Source organism: Excalfactoria chinensis, chromosome 22 (genome assembly GCF_039878825.1).
Source record: "Excalfactoria chinensis isolate bCotChi1 chromosome 22, bCotChi1.hap2, whole genome shotgun sequence".
Classification (NCBI taxonomy): domain Eukaryota; kingdom Metazoa; phylum Chordata; class Aves; order Galliformes; family Phasianidae; genus Excalfactoria; species Excalfactoria chinensis.
In genome coordinates, this window is record NC_092846.1 from 2,575,715 (window position 1) to 2,594,810 (window position 19,096).

Sequence of the window (19,096 nt, forward strand, 5' to 3'; positions counted from 1 at the left end):
TGGGGGAGAAAATACAGAATGCCGATCAAGTCAGTGCTACGTAGATAAGCACATGCCTTGTGTTGCTTTCACAGGCAACTTCAAAGCAAGTTTCTCCATTCATGTGGGCTGGAAATCGTGAGCCAAAGAGAGAGAATGTTTCCTAGGTTAATATTTCACCTGGCCCCAGCAGCACGCAGGGCAGGGATCAAAATTCCCAGATGCAGAAGAACTGCAAGTGCAGGTCAGGACTTAAAAGCTTAAACGCTGGCAATCACTTTCATTTTCAAAGTGCCCATTACTAGTTGTTCTAGGGGATATCACTAATCAGAAGTGTTTGTTACCAGTGGAGCAGTTTATTCTTTCTCTGGTTCTCCACAGGATAACATGAACTTGACTCCCAGCCAACAGCCGCATTACCCTGAACACTGCACTGGCAGTTCAAGCTAGCCCCACTGGTTCTGCACTGAACCAACTAAAGTCATCAAGTAGAAACTCCTGTGCCCCCAAAATTATTCAGATATTTGAGAACTGATTTAAGATCCCGATTTCAGTGACTACATTTCAAATATTAGATATCACCCTCAGTGAAAGAGTGAAATAAACTGCAGTAATGCTTGCAGACATATAATAGAAAAAGATTCTCTGTACCAGTAGTCGTAAGTCTCATCCCAGTTATCGAAATGAATTAGCAGGCGGTTATCCACCATGTCACTAATGGTTGCAACACACATCAGTGATGGATGCTTCTTGTCCACTGCCTCTAGTTTCATCCCCAGACGAAAGCCAGATGGCGTGACAGGCTAAGGAACAGGACAGCAGGAAAGAGAAATCAGTCATAGTATAGCTTAGGCCATTTAAACTACTGCTGTAAACATGTTAGTTGCAGGTTATAAGCCCAAACCCCACAGACCAAACCTCAGGCTATTAACAGGAGGTCTACAGACAAGAATTCCACGTGTTTTGGCAGTAATTGTCACTTCTAACAAAGAGCTGCGCAGCACAGGTTCTGTGGGTAAACCACAACAAATTCTAAGGCTCAGATGCACAACTTTGTGCTGCTCGGTGTTGATTAAGGCTTAGAACAAGCATTGCAAGTCCTCTCTTATTGGTAATAAAATTAGTCTTCACAAGCAGAGCTGTATGGTTAGGGCCAGATCCCTCTGCAGTCAGCGCTCTGTCCATCAGGAGCACTGAATCCATGGGATTGGGGACTTTGTGTCATTTGAGTACCACAAAATGGGTAACTGTGTTGTACAGAAACTGAGGCTAACAACCAGAAAGAAAACAACAGTGGGTGAAGGATGAAAAATACTCAAGATCCATTGCCTCGTAATGAATCCCAGGGTGCACATGAGCATGCTGCTGGAAACCAGAACTTATTTTGGAAATGATTAAATTAGACGAAAGTGACACAAATATCTTGACTGTAGGGACACAGCAAAACAGACCATTGTAATATATTTAACAAATGGTGGAGTAAATCCTTTCCTCCAGTACTAAGGAAGAAGGGAAATACAAATTCTCTGTCTGGAAAGCCTGTGACTATGGGAAGGAAGAAAAATTGTACTAGTTTCCCATCTTACAAATAAATTACAGCAGGAAATAGCTCGCATCCGACTGCTCTGTGGCCATATCTCTGACATGAGCATATTAAAAACACGTAAATATTCTGGTCAAAACTTGCTTAGCATCAGACTTGTTTGAAAACACCTTTGTATAATATAATCACTTACAGTGCTGAGGGTCTTAAAAAGGCTTTTTGGAGCTGCTTGAGCTTTGCAGTTCTTCAGATAGGATGTCCAATTAAATTCTCCCTCCTTGAAACCTAGAAAGAGAGATAAAAAGATTGTTTTACACAGCCCTGCTACATTCAGATTGTTTTTTCAGAAGTGGAAATTATCTAGGAAGGATATGAACTTTGCATGATAACCGCCCTTTAACAATCTTCAGGGGTTAGGTGTTTCAGCTAAAACATCCCCCTCTCTTTCAGTACAATGTCCAGTCATTGATCTCAGCCTTCAAATGATTCCAGGGAATGGAACACAGGAAAGCAGATCCTGAACCCTGAAGAAACTCCTTGCTTTACAAGCTCATCCAGAAGTTTCTAATCCGACTCATATCAACCTTTGGGAACATCAAAACACACACAGCCAGGACAAGCAGCTCTCAGTACAATTTATGCCTTCTTGTACACTGCTGTATTATTTATATTCATACCTTTAGGAGGGAGCAGCTTATGACTTGTTTTTTCACACCAGCCAACGGGATGGATGTCTGAGGAATCAGCATTAACCCAGAAGTCATAGCACTCCGGATAGCCATCAAAATGTAATCGCATTCTGTATCCTTGTACCTGCAAGCAGGAGAGTTCTGATTATCACACACGGTCACACAGAACTTAAAGAAAAGCACTTATGAAATGCTCCTTCCATATCTGGATTTATATATAAGACCTGCTTTTATCTTCCCCCACCTACATCTCCACGCTCGTCCTTCCTCGCTTCAAACTGGTGATGACAGAACTGGCCATTGCAACTGCAGTGCCCTCATATTCCATACACTGTATATCCTGTGCTGCAACATCCTGAATGCAAATGCAGCAGGAGAGCTCTTACGTCCACACCAGCCCAATTCTATTTAATATGTGTTGAAGAAGCATAAAAGCATTCCAGCTTGCTAAATATAAAGTCTTAGAGCCCAAATGCATTGCTTTTTTTCACATTCATTTGTTTTATGGAAGGAAGAGGTGCGTTACCATTATGAGTTACGGCTGCACAAATCCGACAATAGGATTTCATATATAGATTGTGAATCACTTAACGTTATTCCTTCAGTATCACTCTGAAATCCTCCTAATCATTAATAAACTAAAATATTATTCTTACGTTTCCTCTTTTTATTGTAACAAAAAATAGCACAAACGTGAACAGGATTTTTGGAACCAAAGATAGGAATATCAGCTACCTCTGCCACCGTAAGAACACAGAATCGAGAGGGGTGCTCAGGATCCAGCCCTTCTAATTTCATTCCAACTTTAAATCCATTCCGGCCTTGTGGGAATGACTGAGACTGTGAAAGGGAGGAAAGAAAGGAGAAACTTGTTTTTAATTCCTGAAGAGAAAAAGTCATAGCACAGCAGCCATCAGATCCACCTCGGGTTTTGAATTTACAGCTCCAAGTGGCAAATTCTATCCCTAAACGATAGCTGCTTTAACAGACAAGCACAGGTACAGAGATCAATAATGGCACCTTCACCCTATTTCAGGTTCACTTGTTATTCTAATTCACCTCTGAAAAACACTGAACCATGAGTCTGTTGCAATTAACCGCGAACAAATCTTTCAGCAGAGGCAGAAATGAGCTCTATTCAAAGACAAAAGATCCCCCTTTACAACCCAGTGTAGGAGGGCTGGCAGAAACAAATAGATAGGAAAGCTCAAACCATTCTGCCTTTGTCAGCACGAGGTCAGCAGGATGGATTTTCCCAAAAGGTAACTTCTCATCTTCAAACAGCAGAAGGGATAAAGTGTGTTTAATCCGGAGCCCATTCACACAGCCATTCCAGAAAACCTTTGTGGTTTTCATTTATTTGCAAACTTAATCCAAATTAAACATCTGGAGTATAGGACAGGCTAAAGAATTTTAACCAGAATTGCAAACAGCTTAATGCATCCAATGGAGTACCAGACTTTCCTTCTCACCTCACCCTGCAGGCTGCAAACAGCTTTTGGCTTTAAAGGATTCACTCAGAGTTGAACTTCTAATTCCAGCTGATGCTCTGGAATGCAGAAGCAGCTTCACTGTGCCTAAATTAATACCTACATTCTCTCAGTTTCAGTGGATGTTCCACAACTTTATTTTATCTCTAACATTCACGGCTTGACTCACAATTCTCTATACAGGAAGGTTGGGAAGGCTGCTGTACAGCCACAGATGAAACACAGGACATGTGGAAGACATTAAACTGTTCCTCTCCAGCATTACTTAGAGGTTGCCTAACAGCTGATCTATTTGGAGCTACCCAAAGCAGACTGAAACAGTCATTGTTTATTTGTGAGTGAGACTCAATCCCTATTTTTTCAAGTGCTGCTTTTAGATGAGGCTCTCAGGGTGGAATTCAGTTTGCACAGCGCCTCAGGGCTGGAAACAACTGGGTTTTACTGCCTGCTTGCACCAAAACAGCTAATAAACCTAACTGCTGGTTTGAGAATAGTCTGCAGTTCTGCTTCCGTGGAGTTAGTGATTCTGTGAGATAGCCTGAGAAAAACACAGCACGATCTGAAAAAAGCTACTGACCTCTCTGAACAGTTTGAGGGGAGCAGCTGGCATCCGTTCCTCTTCTAAGTAGGAAATCCAGTTCCACACCTTCTTCTTTGCAGGAACAACTGAGCAATCAAAAACAGAAAGAGAAATGAACGCTTCTCTCAGGTGCTTCCCTTACTGCCCTCTCTTCTCTTTCTCCTCCCATTCCTGCAAGTAATGAGCACCCAGAGCATCTCCAGGCTGCTCCCTGCTATGGTGTAGAATTACCCTTAGAGGAGGCAGCTCCGAGTTCAGCCCAGCCACATGCCCAGCAGTGCTGTGCCTTGCTGTGCCCCTGAGGAGGCAGTGTGACCCAACTTATTGAGGAAACATATCAATTCCAGCAGCAGGACAAACCATGCTCGTTTCTCATTGATGGCATCAGAGGTCAGATAAGTTGTGACCCCTGGATTGCTGGCAAGGTGCCCGTGGAGAGCTGCCACTGTAATATTTTGACATGATAAAACAGTGCAGAATTGTGGAAAAGAATTCCTTCTCCTGATATTTTACAGAGGAATAAGGGATCGGGTAAGAACTAAAGGACAGCACAAATGGGAACGTGTAACTGTATCTAACGTAAACCTAAATCAAACCAAAGGAACAAGCAAGTGAATTTGTGTTCACTGTACATGAATATATGTGTTTATGACCTGCTAATAGCACAGTGCATCGACTAGAGAGGCAGCTGTCAGTACACAGATGATGAAGACAACTTGGCATGTGCTTGGATTCCTTCTAGTAGGACCATGGCTGTCCACACAGAATTATGCTTTGAGTATATATTAGAAACCTCCCCAGCTTACACAGGCTAGCTCCTTTAAGGTATGTAATAAATTTAACCCAAGGTCTATAATCAATCCCGTCTTGTTTACAACTCATTTGCTGTTGGGCATTTGCTGTGTGTGGCTCTGAAGCTCTCTAAAGTCAATGGAGAAAAGATTCTTATCGGCTTCAGCAAGCTTTGCATCCGGGCTGTCTCCTTCCAGATCCTCTGTGCTGTGCCCACCATGCAGGTAAACCTTGTGTATTCCAGCTAATACGTTTCAGAAGACTGACTGTGGTAAGAGGGTTATGTGCCTCATAAGCTGCTCTGAATGTGAAATGAGCTCTACTGTCCTCTCCTCTTCTGCTTACTACCATTCATTTTATAATAGCTAGTAAAAAAAAAAGATATTAATCTATAAACATTAAAGAAAAGAGACTATGAGCTTAGCTCACCTTGTTTTATTGGTTTACTGTTTCTGCGGCTTTTCATATTATTTGATTTATTCTTCTCCTAGACACAGATATGTTAAAAAAAAGTTTAGCAATATTGTTGTTTCCTCCCTCTTTGATCATCTCACAATGCACGTACAATAAGGATGTAACATGGATCTAACAGGAGTATTAGCTAGCACCATTTCCCTTGGAATAACCCTGCAAGAACATTAGTAGGGTATGTTACACGTATCACTTTGATCCTGCAGCATCCCAAAATGCTTTACAAGTTATTTCATGTGGTACTAGAGTTCATTTAAATATGGCCACCAAAGAGCAGTAGAGGCCCACGGTCTCCATTAGGAAATTAAGGATTTGCTTTTTGCAATGCAGGATTAACTGCTCACATAAGCAACCTTACTGCAATGCTCCATTTTCCTTTTGCTTTCCAGTGTTCTTATGTCCATCTATGCCAGGGAATGGATAAGGGAAAAACCAACAAAGCACTTATAAAGCCCTGAAATTCAGAAGCAGAAGCTTCAAGTAATTACCATCATGATGAACACCCCAGGACAGGTTTCCTTGCGTCACACTTGGAGCCAAACTGCCATTTATAGCTGCATGAAGTTTTCATACCCATGTGAATTCACCCAGGGTTGTTGTTCCCTCAGATTGAATCCCAAAGGGCAACATGTGAAATGCAAAGCTGCCTCCCAAAACACACCCCAAATGAAACAGTGGGACTATTTCAAATGATGAAGAGGAGAAAAGGAAGAGACAGAAGTCAAGTACTTCTGCAACGTATGTACTTAAAAACCTCTTGGGCACATCGCAGAGAAAGCTGAGCAATGAGTTAAACTGTTCATGAGATCAGAAACTGCAGTTTGCATTACCAACAAGCACCTACTCCAGTGGCTCTGCATTAGAAAAACAAGTGCAATACACAAGTACGGATGTAATGGTTCAGGCCTGAGATTACATGCATGGTAGCAGAGAGCAGACTTGCACAAAGAAAGGCCCCTAAAAGGAGTATGATGCTTAATGAAAGATCACATCCCAACTGATGTACTGTTCGTATGCCATTAATACCTGTTGCTAGTGGTATAGTGAATGTACACACAAGGACATAATAAAGAGAAATCAAACTGTGCTGCTGGACACCAGTTCTCAGCATCACACAGCATTCTTTGACTGTAGTTAGGTGTAACATTTACGGGGGGGGAAGGTATTTTAATTACTGTGAAATATGCTCAGTGCACAGAGCTGGAAGGACAGCTATATTCAGTTACAGTGTGAAATCTGGGCTTCACGTGAGCTGTTTACCAACAGTGACTCCTCTTACTTCAGAGCTGAGCACTGACCCAGCCCATCCTCATGGGTACAAAACAACCTCCCTTGGTCCAGCCGTCATTACGCAGTGAGATGTAAGCCACAGCACTGTACATTCTCTTTGCAGTTCTCCTTAAAGAAAAGACACGCAGCCTTATTTACCTCATCCTCATACGCATTTTCCTCATCATCCTCAGACTCCAAAAGCAATCTTCTCTTCCTTCTGAGCCGCTTCACAGGTCTGTCAGCCTCATTTACCTGACAGCCAATGCTGGCATTAAGATTTCTACCACTTCCCCTGTTTCTGCAACCATCTGGAATTTCTTTGGTATCACTAAACGTTCAAAATTGAAAACAAAATCACATTAAAAGCCCGGCAGTATTCTTATGGTATCCCCACTGCCTCTGTACCTCTTTGGCAGAAGGAAGTTCATTTACCTGTCCCTGTGATGCTGTGAGCCTGTTTGAGCACAAAACTTCCCATTCTCAAAGCAATCCATTTGCTTGCAAGTCGGGAAATGAGAACAAGGCACGTCGTCTTTGGGCACTGCAGGAGCAGAAGAGGAGAAAACTATTAAAGGAAATTGTTACAACCACTTTCATGCAAGGATTTCTGCTAAAGTCCTCTACAAACAGTCATCAAGAGAACCTCGGTATGCATTGGGAGGGAAGTAATTATTATCTGTATACAAACAGTGTGTACCTCCTCATTAAAGACAAAGTACTCTTATCTGTTGAGTCCTATGTTGAAGTATTAAATAGGAATATAATCTCAAGGCTATAACCAGTGCACGATTTCTGTTTCTTTATTCCTAGTAACCTTCTAACTTGAAAGGGAAATGTCAAGCAAGTCTGTCTTGTTTAGACACTTTTAATAGAGTTGGTTAAGTTTTAAAACCTCCATCTTTATATACACTTCATATATAGGAGAAAAGCTTTCACAGGCACCATTGGATCCAGGCAGGGAGAAAACCAAATAGGGAAACGTGCAAGGCCAACAGTGCTTGAAGAGTTCTGCCCAAAGAGACACTGGCAGATAGAATACACTTGGATTAAAAGGACGTGAAGAATTCTTGGTGCTGAGGTGACCACAGATGAGCTGGTTGATGGATTGCTGCTGCCTCAGCACTGGCAGGAGAGGAAGACTACAGCCAGACAGCAGGAGCACAACAGAATGCCTTAAGGGAACCTAAAGAGCTTACTGTAGGTCCTGAGATGAGAGAAACAACAGGGAAGACAGGTACAAAGCAAGCCTTCCTACCAGAGAAGAGAAACAGTTCCATGGCAATAATGGGGAGAGCCAACTGGCAGAAACCTGCAGGCAACAAGAGGAGAGTGCTCTCTTTCGATAGAAGAAATTCCCTCCATGGGTGTGCATGATTTCAGGGACACAGCCCTGCCTTGACCAGTGGAAACTCCTTTCCCCTAATTTAGATTGCAGCAGCCTTGGAAATGTTGAAACTGTAGCAGCTTAACCATATCTATAGCAAGAGCCAGGTTAGACTCAACTCTCTAGGAGTTCTAGCAAAGCTAACTAACATAGTAGGGATTGATTCATTAAGGGACACGAATCCCAGTTAGCACCCCACAGTGTCACCCACTCACACTCCACATGCAGGTGGAGAAATGACACTGGAAGCTCCTGTTGCCCCCTGGGGCAGTCAGTGAAGGCCCATCTGTACTAGTGCATCAGTTTAGTTGAATACAAATGCAGACCCAACAGCTGCCATGACAAGGACATCTCCTACATTAAGGACAAACATCGATGCCACTGAAGATCTGCTGCCCTGGAAAGAAGGGGCTCCACCTTCTCATCATCACCCGAGTACTTAAGCTTAAGCTCAGTGGCAGTGGGATGTTTGACCACGCTGACAAACCCAGCCCACATCATTTCTATAATCACACTTACCTTCCATACAAGGAGAGCACAATGCAGGAGCCAGGTACTGTTATGACTGTGCAGCAATTACATTCACTTTAAATACATCTAATATATTCAAAATAGACAGTGACTCACTCCACACGCTGTGTCAGGGAGCGCAGCGCTGCTCAAACACACATTTCAGTTCTGTTTCGAGAAGCTTTTTCAGTATATTCTATCTCACAGCCAAAAGCTCACCTTCCAAAGCAGTGCTAAAGGCAGCAGGAGCGTTGAGAGCAGCAGGAGCAAAGCAGGCTGGACTGGCATTTATTGCTGAGGCTGAAACAGTTTCTAAGGCTTCTGCTTTTTCTGCTTCTACTTCAGTAATGATTTCTAGCATTCCAAACTCATTTAAAAAGTACTGCAGGTAACAGAAGAAAGCAAGCGAATGAGCAGCAGAAAATAAGTTAGGAAAGGGAAGAGGAAGGAATAGGATTCCCTGAATAGCAGTGAGGTATGAGACAAAAAGAAATGGCTGTATGTAACATACAAAAGCAGTAGAAGTAACTAACAGTAAAAATGAGAAACACCAAATAACGTCCTCAAAATGCCAACAACAGGCTCCCCAAAATTCCAACAGTGCATTTCATTGCCAAAGGAAGCCATCTTAGCACTACCTACTTTGGATGCGCTCCCCCTTTTAAAAGCCAGACCTGCAGAAAACCAATTTAATGCAAACCTCTGTTCTGATGGTTCAAACCTAGCAAGGCACAATCACGTTTAGAGCAAATTCTCCCAGATCTCCATGCAGGAAGGAATCACCCAGCTGTTAAAAGCCCCATTGCAATGGGGAACGCAGACCTTGGAGCAACACAATGCAGTGAGCTGCAGGGGCTGGGGGCACTCCTGGGCAATATGATCTTCCCACAAGAGCAGAGAGATATGGGGATATGCAGAGGCAACGCTGCTGGAAGGCACAAAGAGATAACAGGCAGCTCTTCTCCTTCCATGTATCCCAGAGAACCAGGATGTGCCCAGCCTAGAACAGCCCAGGAGCTAACAGGGATGCAAAGCACAGAACCTCTGGCAGGCACACTGTAAAGTGCTCGATTCACAGGGCAGCTGTGCAAAAGGAATGATGCATGGCAGACTTCAGACATTCCTTACCAGTTAAGCTTATAAAAAAATCTTGGGCTACGAAGGAATAATTCATTGGTCCAGATGAATTTATTAAAGTGTGCTAACCAGCGTAAACTTGAAGCTTTTATTAGTCCCCTATCTGCAAAGGCAACCAAACAACAGAAAATTTTATATATATATACATATACATACATACATATATATATACATATATATATATATATATAAACCCTCCTTCCTGATGAGCAAATAGCTCCACAGATCAGTCCCTCCTTGACCTTCACTGCCTGCAGCACAGAGCTACTCAGCTCAAGAATGAAAGAGGAAAGTCAAAGGTGGGCTGCATTTGTAAGCTCTGCTCCAAAGCTTCTTCTCACAGCCCTTTATTAGTTTGAAATCTTTTCTCAGCCATCCTTTCTTCGCTCAAAACTGGCAAACTTGGTCTAAAAGCGTTTTGTCACCCCTGAAGCACGGCTTCTCATTGAGGAGCACCATTCTGCCTCTACCACTGCACGCTTCCTGGTCTCTGATCCCACCTCCAGCTCCCTATCAAAGCCTCATCCCAAATATTCTTCCTCCCTCTTCCTGCTTTTGATCTGAAACCTCTCTTTCTTAGGGCTTCAAAGATGCTGGACTTGCTCCTACAAAGTGCATCTCTTCTTCTGCGTTCTCCCAGGGACTGAGCATCGTTTTTATTTCAGCCAGAAACGGCTCATTACAAAGAAATGATCATTCTAAGGTAACAACTCCACATTTCCTGCACAGGGGCCAGTTTAAGAGATGAAATCTATCACCTGTTCCCACAGCCAGCACAGCATCTCAGCAGTTCAGTGCCATTGCCGATGAGGGTAGCTCAGCACCACGAGCAGAAGGTGGGCGGAAGGAGCATCTCCACATCTCTGTGCCATTAAGCAGCAGAGCTCTGAGCTGGAGGTGGGGAAGGATGCCAACATCATTCTGTATGAGCAGATCTGTCTCTGGAGTAGATATTCTCGCATATGAATCAACAGCTCTGATTCTGCCCAAGCCAGGGAGGACAGGGGGCTGCTAATCCCTCCTTTAGGAATCCCATAGTGTACCTGCAGCCTCATTAACTGATGAATCCCAATCCAAGTCTCCCAAAGCAAAAGACTGTTAGGAAACACATTGCCATACTGTTCCAGCTGAGGACAGGCTGTCCCATGGAGCCAATCTCCACTTTGATCCCCACTCTTTAAGGCAATACTGCTCACCCTTCAGCTCTGGAAATGCATAACTGCTTCTATCAGGACTGCATCCCCCTTTGCACACACAGGGGAGCTCAACGCAGCACACCACGAACCCTTCAGAAACAATCTGTCCTTCCTGAGAACTTTTAAGAAGGGAATTCAGGAAGAACACACTTCGTTGTGCATTACATCAGGAAAATAAAGTGCTTCACATTTTTTGCAGGAAAAAAAAACAACCCCACAAACAAACAGCGTTTGGCATCTTAAGAATGAAGTAGCTTCCTGTGCAGCCAGTTATGTTCCAGCTTAACACTTCTACTGCTACTTCTACACCACTCACCAGCCGTGGTGTTCAGTGCTCTTACCCTCCACCACCTAACATAAAATAACGCTGCCTTACTTGTTCTCTTTAATCCAAGTAAGCAGTGTGGTGCTTTGCTGGTTCACTACTGGCAGCCCGTGGAGGGACTTCTCTGTACTACATGATATAGGAAGGAAGGGAGAGGTGTCAGCATGGACAGGAGGTGGTGGACCTGATTCTGAATGCCTGATGACCAACAATGGGATTTTTTCCGAGCTCTCAAGTCCCTTCGATTCCAATTTATCTCTAGAAATTGATTTTGTTTTTTTCCCCTCTCAGATTCAGATCTTGACGCCTTAAGGACAATTTTACGTATTCACTTTCAGCCACCAGAAGTGCAATCAAACTGAAATAACAACTAAAGGTAATTTGGGAAACAGCCGAGTCACCTCCTTCCCCCTCCCCCCCCCTCTGTGATAGTACATCATGTTTGTGGCCATCAGATCCTGGTTGTGATTTATAGGAGAGCTGTACTGGAGTCACCATTGTGAGTATATCACACGGAGGCAGCTGTAAAAAGCTGTCCAAAATAACCACTGGTGTGAAAAGAAACTCAAGGCCCAGCCCTATAAATATTCACTCATAAAAGAAAAGGTTTTCTCATTTTGAGCTGAATTAAGGGGACTTCTTGCCAAAATAAGTTACCTGGATGTGACTGAGAATTAGGAAGATCAGGGCCAGAATTTCCATCAGAAAAAAAATCCCCAATTATTTAAAGTACTTCCTACCTTTAGAAATTAATTAAGCAACAAATCAGAAGGGGGGAGAGGGGGGAATATCATCAGGCTTTCAGAAGCATCACCAAAATGCCACCTTGTAGTGCCAACTCGGCTGCCTGAAACAAACCATTTGCTCTGCACAAGTTTCACTTGCAAGCTGGAGGACAACAGGTAAACATTGCTGCAGTGCCCAAGGCACAGTGGCCACTCATTTCTTGTGTTGTTTGGATTCTTACTTGTATGTTGCTACTGGGTAAGGTACCAATGCCGTCTTTCCAGTCTAAGGCATTCAGCAAATCGTAGTCTGCTGTCGGGATGCTGACGGTGCTCTCCAGGATATTCTGTTCCATCTTTCTGCTTATTCTTTGGACTCTTTATTTAATTTTAAGAAAGAAAACTAGGATTTGGGGGGAAAAAAAAAAAAAAAAGAAAGAATAATAATAATAATAATCAAAGAATAAATCCTGCATTCTCTGGATTCAGGAGCTACGCTCTGGCTATCAGCAGTACAAGGATTTAACACAGGAGCATGCATAAACTCAGACACCATATCCACTGCCACAAGTCAGTACAGATTGTGATGCAGCAGCACTTGTTGCTACGTTTCTCTGTACTGCAACAATGCTCAGGTTCTGTGCTAGAAATTCTACGGTGCTGTTCAAATGCTTTTTGCCCACGCAATCCCTTCGTGTCCCAGCAAAAGAACTAATAGGCTCCATTAAAAGAACTGACTGAAAGCCGCAGCTGTATGAGCCCCCAGTTCCCAATTACTCAAATATTACTGCAGCGGGCACTGAACAAACGCTGACCATACATTAATTGTATGTTGCTGCCCTTTAAACGTACCCTGAGTATTTTCAATCTGCAAACGTAACTGCTTGCTTAAAGACAAATGAGAAGGACTCACAGCCTTCCCCTGAGCTGGCAGTACTGCTAACTTTGCCAGCGTGAGCAAAGCCACTGCTGTTAAGCACTAAGCTGAAGGCATGAGCTGAGCTGCACTCCTATGGAAGTGGGTCAAAACCACGCATGGATGGGGCTCTTTGCTCTGAATTTTGGGTTCCCACATCTGAGCTGGACGGGTCTGCTCTCAGCTTTTAGATGAGTAATAAGGTCAGGCATCATCCAAGAGCAAATTGCTTGATCTGCCTTTGGCAGATTGCTTCTCTCCTTAAGCACTGGAGTGCAGTGACAAAGCTGGGGCATGGTTTAACTGCTGGGTGCTTACATTGGGGCAGGTGAACTTCACTCTGATGTGATGCCTTCCACGCTACACCATCCATCTGGAGGCTAAGTGTGAATTTACTGCAGCCAAAGGCAAAACCACAGACCTGACACGGGTAATTGATGATGCCTGAGCATTCCTGCAGTTCTAATTCAAGCATGACAGCTCAGTATGATGATCTTATTTAGGTCGAAATCAGGACAGATGTATGTAGATTGTCCTTCTAGATATCTTTGCATAGCACAGTCTAATCCCTGCACTAGTTGCTTTATTTTTTTTCCCCAATTGCATGTACCCATCTACTTACAATCCTGTCCATGCAGCACAGCAGTACATGTTCTGCTCAGGCTGAGCCACAGCAGTGCAAACAGGAGCCAACAAAGCAAGGCTGAGCTGCAGCATCCAGCCCAACTGCCACTGGTTTCCAATGGAACCAAAGGTGTTACCCAGCCTGGTGTCCTTGGCGATGCAAACAGAACCCAACCACTGCTCCCAGCCCAAGGCTCAGGCTGAGTGCCATCCAAAGACTGCAGCCAGAGGCACCCCAAGCATTAATATCTCATGTGTCCTCGTCCATCTAGAAACACCTGTTTGTGGCCCATGCTTCAATGCCGATTTCAGCAAGGACAAAACCATCACTTCTTGCTATTATTTGCACTCAGGCTCTAAAAATAAAGAAGTTGCAGCACCAAGGCTGTCTGCAGGGCTCCCTCCGGGGAAGGGGGTTTGGAAAGAGCCCGGACAGAGCTTGGGCAAACGTAATTAAAGTGCAGAAGTAATTAAACTGCTGTCAAGAAGCATCATACACAAAACAATCTTGTGCTATCTGGAGAAGACCCAATACAATAATGGTCCTTTTCCATCTCCTGTGCTTTTATAAATCTATTAAAAGCCTTAGAAAAATGCAAGGAAGGAATTACCGCTCTTATAGGACTCCCTACCAGTAGAATCTACAATAAAACCAAGATAGCCCAATAAAAGGAAGCAAACTGTGCAATTAGAATGACAGCAGAAACTAACTTGAAACATTCTGAAGAGCCGCAGTCAAGCACAAACGTTTCCATTTTGTCCCTATTTGCGGTTGCTTTTCATTTCTAACATTATAAGACTCAGAAATGTTATTAGAAGATCTAGCAAAGCGATGATGAGTCATCCAGATCCAAGCTGGAGATTCAGATGTATGAGATGATAAACGACTGGCATGCTGGCAGAGAAAACGGTTCATAATTAATATGCTAGCACCCAGACCTCTGTGCTTTATCTTTAGATATGAAACCTGCAGGAAGAGGAAGCCCCAAAATACTCCGGTTTTGATCTCGTTTCTGCCACTGAACTTCAGTGCAGCCTTGGGAAACTGCTTCATCGTTGCTGCAGAAAACCAGCTGTAGCTTTTACCATCCATCCTGCCTTCGTCGGGAGGGGGAAAAGAAAGAATACGGGAGAAAAGGCACAAGTTCATACAAACAAATAAAAGCATGGAGGCTGAATGAGTGCATTGGGGTTCATTATATTTCCCTACGCACCATCAGATCTAATGGGAAGAGAAATACTTCAACAGAAATTCCATTTCACACACTGTCCAGCTTGACTGCCAACGACAGGAGGATTCGGGTGTCTTTATATGAGGGTAAAATGTGAGAAACACAACGATGTAATAAACCCAAAGGCCGTAAATCAAGTAAAAAACAATCTCAGGTTCACAGCCCTTCTGGCTAAGCCTCCATAGAGCAGGAGGCAAAATTCCATTCAAGAAGCAGCTGGCATCATGGAAGTATTTGATATTGTGCTGTTCTGGGAATAACCAACTTACAAATCACCCTTCCTCCCTGAAACAGAATGGGAAACCTAGCAAAGCTGGGCATTTCATTCAGTGTAATGTATATTCGGGGCTCTGAGCATCCTATTTCCTGTGAAATTCAGCATAGTTATGTAACAGCCACTGTATTATACCTGCCATTCATTCTTATGACATTAGCAGAGAACTGAAGCGCAATTTAAACGGGGGGAAAAAAGAACCTTAATGAGTTCTCACAAGGCACAGCTAATCCTGTTTCTGGAACAGCTTTGAAAACTTACCATTTCAGATAAAAATTGGTTGCCTGTCCCGGGCTATGATGGTGACTGATGATCTTTTACTCACCCATCAAGAGATATTACTCACCTCGGGCAAGCAATATTTTGCAAGGCTGAACTAAAACAATTACCAGAAGCCCAGCCTCACCTCCAGGAACCTCATCAGCACGGGCACAGATTGAAATGAACTTTCAGAGCTTGCAACGGAACCAAACCAACACATTTCAAATGAAAGTGTTTGCAGCCACTAGCAGGCATTTAATAGCATGAGTAACACATAGCTGCTTTCACTGTCTGCTGTGTCAATGAAGGGAGAATCAAACCTGGGCTCACAGCACAGGTTTGAACCAAGGAGACACACACAGGCTTTGCCACAGGACTGCTCAGATAAACTACTTTGGTTTTCGAGGGGCTTGCAGTGTTTGTTTGTACAATGCAGTCCTTGCAAGGTCACTGCAATGCACATTAATATACGGATTATACCTATCTGCTATTGTGCAGGAGGACTAATAAACAGGCACAGCGGCTGTGTGACTTTAATCCATTTATAAGATCAGACACCAATATCACGAGCTCACTCTAAACCGAGCAGCTGATCCTAGCATTAAGTCCAAAGCAGCATTGTCATTCATAAGCTGCTATCTCTTGGTTTCTTGACACAGTTGTGTCAGAAAAATCCCAGCACGTACACACACACACGTACTTATTTCAGCTCAGAAAAGAAAGCTGCTGCATGGGCCAGGCTGGATGTGGCTCTGGGCAGCCTGGTCTGGTGGTTGGCAACCCTGTACATAGCAGGGGGTTGGAACTGGATGAGCATCAGGGTCTTTTTCAACCCAGGCCATTCTATGATTCTGTGACACTCCCCATTGGATGCACCAAAGTTTTCCCATTGCTAAACCTGCGCTCATTTCTACCACAACAGATGCAAGACACAAATACTTCCCGTTGTTCTTGACCAGAACTGTTCTCGCTCAGAACGTAATGACCCGTAATGAAGCTGTAAGATTTCTCATTCAGGAGAAAGTCAATTTTGTGGTAGCATAAAAATGATTGTGCTGGGAGAAAAAAAATGAAGTGCTTGTTCTAATGGAAAACTGAAAGCTCAGTTACCACTTAAATGCTTAACTAAGACACAAAGAATTAATTTTGCAATAAAACACGCTCTCAAAGTGGATGTAGTTAAAGACAACAAGGAGAGCATCCATTACATTTTGTTGCCCTCCAATATTCCGATGTCTGCAATGGTTGCACGTTGGCACAGACTTGCAAAAATCATTTTAAAGGGATGTCGAAGTTCTGCACTGTTTGTTTCATTTGCTTCTGTTCTGAAGCCTTGCTGACATCGTGCCTTACTTAAAACCCACCTTATCCTTTTGGGGGAGAAAAATTAAGGCTGATTATCTAAGACTGGCATTAAGGCCACTAATATTAACCTCCAAAACTACCAGCACCTCCTCCAAAGCAGTTGTTAAAGTGTCACACTGACACTGACAGCAATTGTTCCATGTTGAATAACGCACGCTTAGGTCAAGCACTTCAAAAGGGGGAAAAAAATAGCACTCAGAATTGACAAAGCAAGTTTAAGAAGGACAAATAAACACAAGCTCGCTGTTCAGATCTATTTGATGCTGAAGTCAATAGTCAGAACCACTGTAACTATGTAACTGCAATTGAAAATCACAATGGAGATTTCTTTCCCTGGTATTTGTTTTCTAAGTAGCTGGATACAGCATGCAGTCGAATTGTGATCTGTAGATTTAGTGTTACTACAGCATGAAGGAAGTAAAGTACAGTTTGGCACAGATGGCCATAGCAAAATATCCAAGCGACTTGCAGTTAACTCTATGAGCAGAGGGGGGATCAGAACAGCAATTAAGCATAGCCTGCCTGATCTGTGCTCAGAAAATCACCTGAATCTGAACACAGAAAGGTTCAGAGAAGGAAGCAATTGAATTAAAGCCTAGAATTACTTCTTCAGAATAAATGAATGAGATAAGGCAAGGGATGCTCCGTTTATAAATGAAACACCTGTTCTGTTGGCACTGGACGTGGCACTCTGTCCATCACCACGTTCCTTCTGACTCACTGTACCAAGAGGAACACATCCACACACACACGTGCTTTACCTGCTGAGCACAGGCAGTGCTGCTAATGAGGAAGTCCTGGGGTGGAAGGAGCCCCATTTTGCTGAGCCAACTAATTGATTCCAAGTGCCAGAGCTTTCAGCTGCCAACGTTCATTAACAAATAAACATTTGATCTTTTTTTTCCCTCACCAGCTTCTGATCTAGTTCTTCCATCCACTGTTCTAACCCTCTTCCTTTCCTCTGTCTGACGGAGGCACGTGGCACTGATACAAGCTGTGGAAGGCTGAGAAAAGGCAGAAATACATTTGTTGTTATAAACCACGAGAGAGGGGGAACTGTGTGTGTGTGTCTGGAGCAGAAGAACCAAGGCTGCAACTCAGGAAGCACTGGGTTATTCCACAGGATAACTGCAAAGATGCAGAGTAGCTGCTATGGCATTTCAGTCTGGTTTTGACCCAATCTAACTGTTTTCCTGACATTCGAATCCTGAAGTTCTATCAATGGAGATTCCCTTCTGTTCGGAACAGACCACGCTCCACAGCCTCTGCATGGCAACCCCATGGCAGTGGTTTCTCCTGGGCTAGAGATGACCTCCCATAGACAGGCTTCTGCACTTCTCACCTCCAGAAATAACAGGGTTTGTATGGATCATGGAGCTCTTTTCTAACTTTAATGACTCTAGGATCATCAAGGGGCAGAATAAGGCAAAATCTGAGCTCTGGTGCCATTGTATGGATAAGTACAAGAGGCTTACACTGAGGCTGTACCCCATAAATCCACAAGAGCTGTTTGCAGAGCACATCTGTGCACAACCACACATCACACCTGTGCACAACCACACATCACATCTGTGCACAACCACACATCACACCTGTGCACAACCACACATCACATCTGTGCACAACCACACATCACATCTGTGCACAACCACACGTCACATCTGTGCACAACCACACATCACATCTGTGCACAACCACACATCACACCACAGCTGGCTCATTATGGCAATGAACACAACAAAGCTTGTCACACAGCGGGTTTGGAGCTGCTCACTCGGACTTCCAGGCCTCATAACGGAGGTACGGGCGTCGAGCAGCCGAGGGCCGCGAGCTACGATCCGCCGGGGCCGCGGCGCCCTGACCGCGGGAGGCGCCATCTTCCCACCCCGCCCCGCCGCCCTCAGCGCCGCCGTCCGGCCCCTGCCACAAGATGGCGGCTCTCCCGGTCCCGCCGCCACTCACCGCCACACGGCCCGGCCCGGCCCGGCCTCTCCGCGCTTTTCTTTGCTTCTCAACTCGGGTAACGTTTAGCGAACCGGCGGCGGGCAGAGCGCATGCGTGGCTGTTCCGGCAGCGGCCCCGGGCCCGGCTCCGCTGGGGGCAAGGAGGGGCCGGGCGGCGGCAGAGCAGGCGGGGCCGGGAGGGGACGGGGCGGCTCCGGACGTCCGAAACGGGAATAGCGAGACAGCCCCGGTTAGCACCGCCGCACATCGCTGTGTGCTGGACGGGCATTTCCATGCAGAGTAAGGGTAGCTCCTTACCTTCTGCATAGCCCGATCTACTCATGTATGCAGCCTCAAATTCATGTTTGTCCTTTGTGGCTTATAGAAC

General features: G+C 44.3%; 1 protein-coding gene across 4 annotated transcripts in view; it reads right to left on the reverse strand.

Moving 5' to 3' along the window:
- LOC140261674 (lethal(3)malignant brain tumor-like protein 3) overlaps nucleotides 1–19,096 on the reverse strand; it is a 39,954-nt gene extending 20,858 nt beyond the window's left edge. Inside the window, exons 1-9 of one of the 4 annotated variants that reach the window (XM_072355353.1) lie at nucleotides 18,728–18,863; nucleotides 7,249–7,357; nucleotides 6,973–7,144; nucleotides 5,503–5,560; nucleotides 4,279–4,367; nucleotides 2,947–3,051; nucleotides 2,200–2,335; nucleotides 1,716–1,807; nucleotides 631–782 (exon numbers count right to left, since the gene is read on the reverse strand). In XM_072355353.1, coding sequence (XP_072211454.1) covers nucleotides 631–782; nucleotides 1,716–1,807; nucleotides 2,200–2,335; nucleotides 2,947–3,051; nucleotides 4,279–4,367; nucleotides 5,503–5,560; nucleotides 6,973–7,144; nucleotides 7,249–7,310 — 866 coding nt within the window. In that variant the 5' untranslated portion in view covers nucleotides 7,311–7,357; nucleotides 18,728–18,863. Of the gene's footprint in view, nucleotides 1–630; nucleotides 783–1,715; nucleotides 1,808–2,199; nucleotides 2,336–2,946; nucleotides 3,052–4,278; nucleotides 4,368–5,502; nucleotides 5,561–6,972; nucleotides 7,145–7,248; nucleotides 7,358–18,539; nucleotides 18,574–18,727 lie in introns of those variants that run through there. The other 3 variants (XM_072355352.1, XM_072355351.1, XM_072355354.1) reach the window with 3 other exon arrangements.